The sequence below is a fragment of the Ciona intestinalis genome, unplaced genomic scaffold (assembly GCF_000224145.3).
Source record: "Ciona intestinalis unplaced genomic scaffold, KH HT001139.1, whole genome shotgun sequence".
In the NCBI taxonomy this organism is placed as follows: domain Eukaryota; kingdom Metazoa; phylum Chordata; class Ascidiacea; order Phlebobranchia; family Cionidae; genus Ciona; species Ciona intestinalis.
The window spans coordinates 2,458-3,376 of NW_004191460.1; the positions used below are offsets into that span (position 1 = coordinate 2,458).

General features: G+C 32.8%; 1 protein-coding gene across 1 annotated transcript in view; it reads left to right on the forward strand.

The window, feature by feature from the left end:
• The first annotated feature begins 213 nt into the window (after positions 1-213).
• Positions 214-919, forward strand: part of LOC100175748 (cohesin subunit SA-2) — an 18,475-nt gene continuing 17,769 nt past the window's right edge. Inside the window, exons 1-2 of the mRNA XM_026840139.1 lie at positions 214-372; positions 648-794. Of these exons, the coding sequence (XP_026695940.1) occupies positions 328-372; positions 648-794 (192 nt within the window). The 5' untranslated portion in view covers positions 214-327. The remainder of the gene's footprint in view (positions 373-647; positions 795-919) is intronic.

The following is a 919-nucleotide window of genomic DNA, read 5'->3' on the forward strand; positions in this document are numbered from 1 at the left end:
AGTTCCCAAAATAAATTAAAATAGAAAGGTCTGTGAAAACGCAGTTTCAGAATCCTATTTCTGCTGTTTTAACTGATCGGAAAATTTCCTGCAATATTTTGTATTTCCCCCCACACCCCCCATTTTTATTAATTTATCTAAAAGAATGCACACAATAAAATCTTAAATGTCATTATCTCAGATTTTAAAAAATAGTTAGCTGCGTACCTTTTTATTAAAAATAGCTTTCCTTTTTAGTTGGCAAAGCGAGTGAGGCATGACACAATAGACAGCGACGTATCTCTTGGTCCCAATGCAACTTTATACGAGATTGTTCGTCAAGGAAAAATGGCAATGTCTTCTGTGGTGGATGATTGGATTGATGCGTACAAAGTATGTTGACTGAAGGGTGAAGCTATACTTTATATATACTGTTATATATATATATTTTGGTACTTTGATTGGGTTTGACATTATATAAACCAGTTCAAGCGCTTGAAACTTCATTCTTTATAGTATATCAATAATGCTTCATGTCCAATTTTTTATATTAATATTTACTTGCTTTTACAAATGTTTGTAAGCATTAATATTAAATCAATCTTAATAAGACATAGTGGTGAAAACATTTAAGGTAATATATGGAATCTGCATATTTCACATTTCAGACCGATCGCAACGGTGCACTGCTTGATCTTATTCAATTCTTTATTCACGCGTCGGGGTGCAAAGGAACGGTTACTCCAAAAATGATGCAAGAAGTTTCTGAAGGTTTTCAGGATGTGATAAAACAAATGACTGAACAGTTTGATGAGGTAACTTTATTACTCTTAGTTAAAAAGTTTGATAAATACTTTGGTTTTAAATAGAGCCCGACCGATATTGCTATTTTCAAACCGATACCGATACCGATATTTTGTACATTTCAGTTGCCGAATAC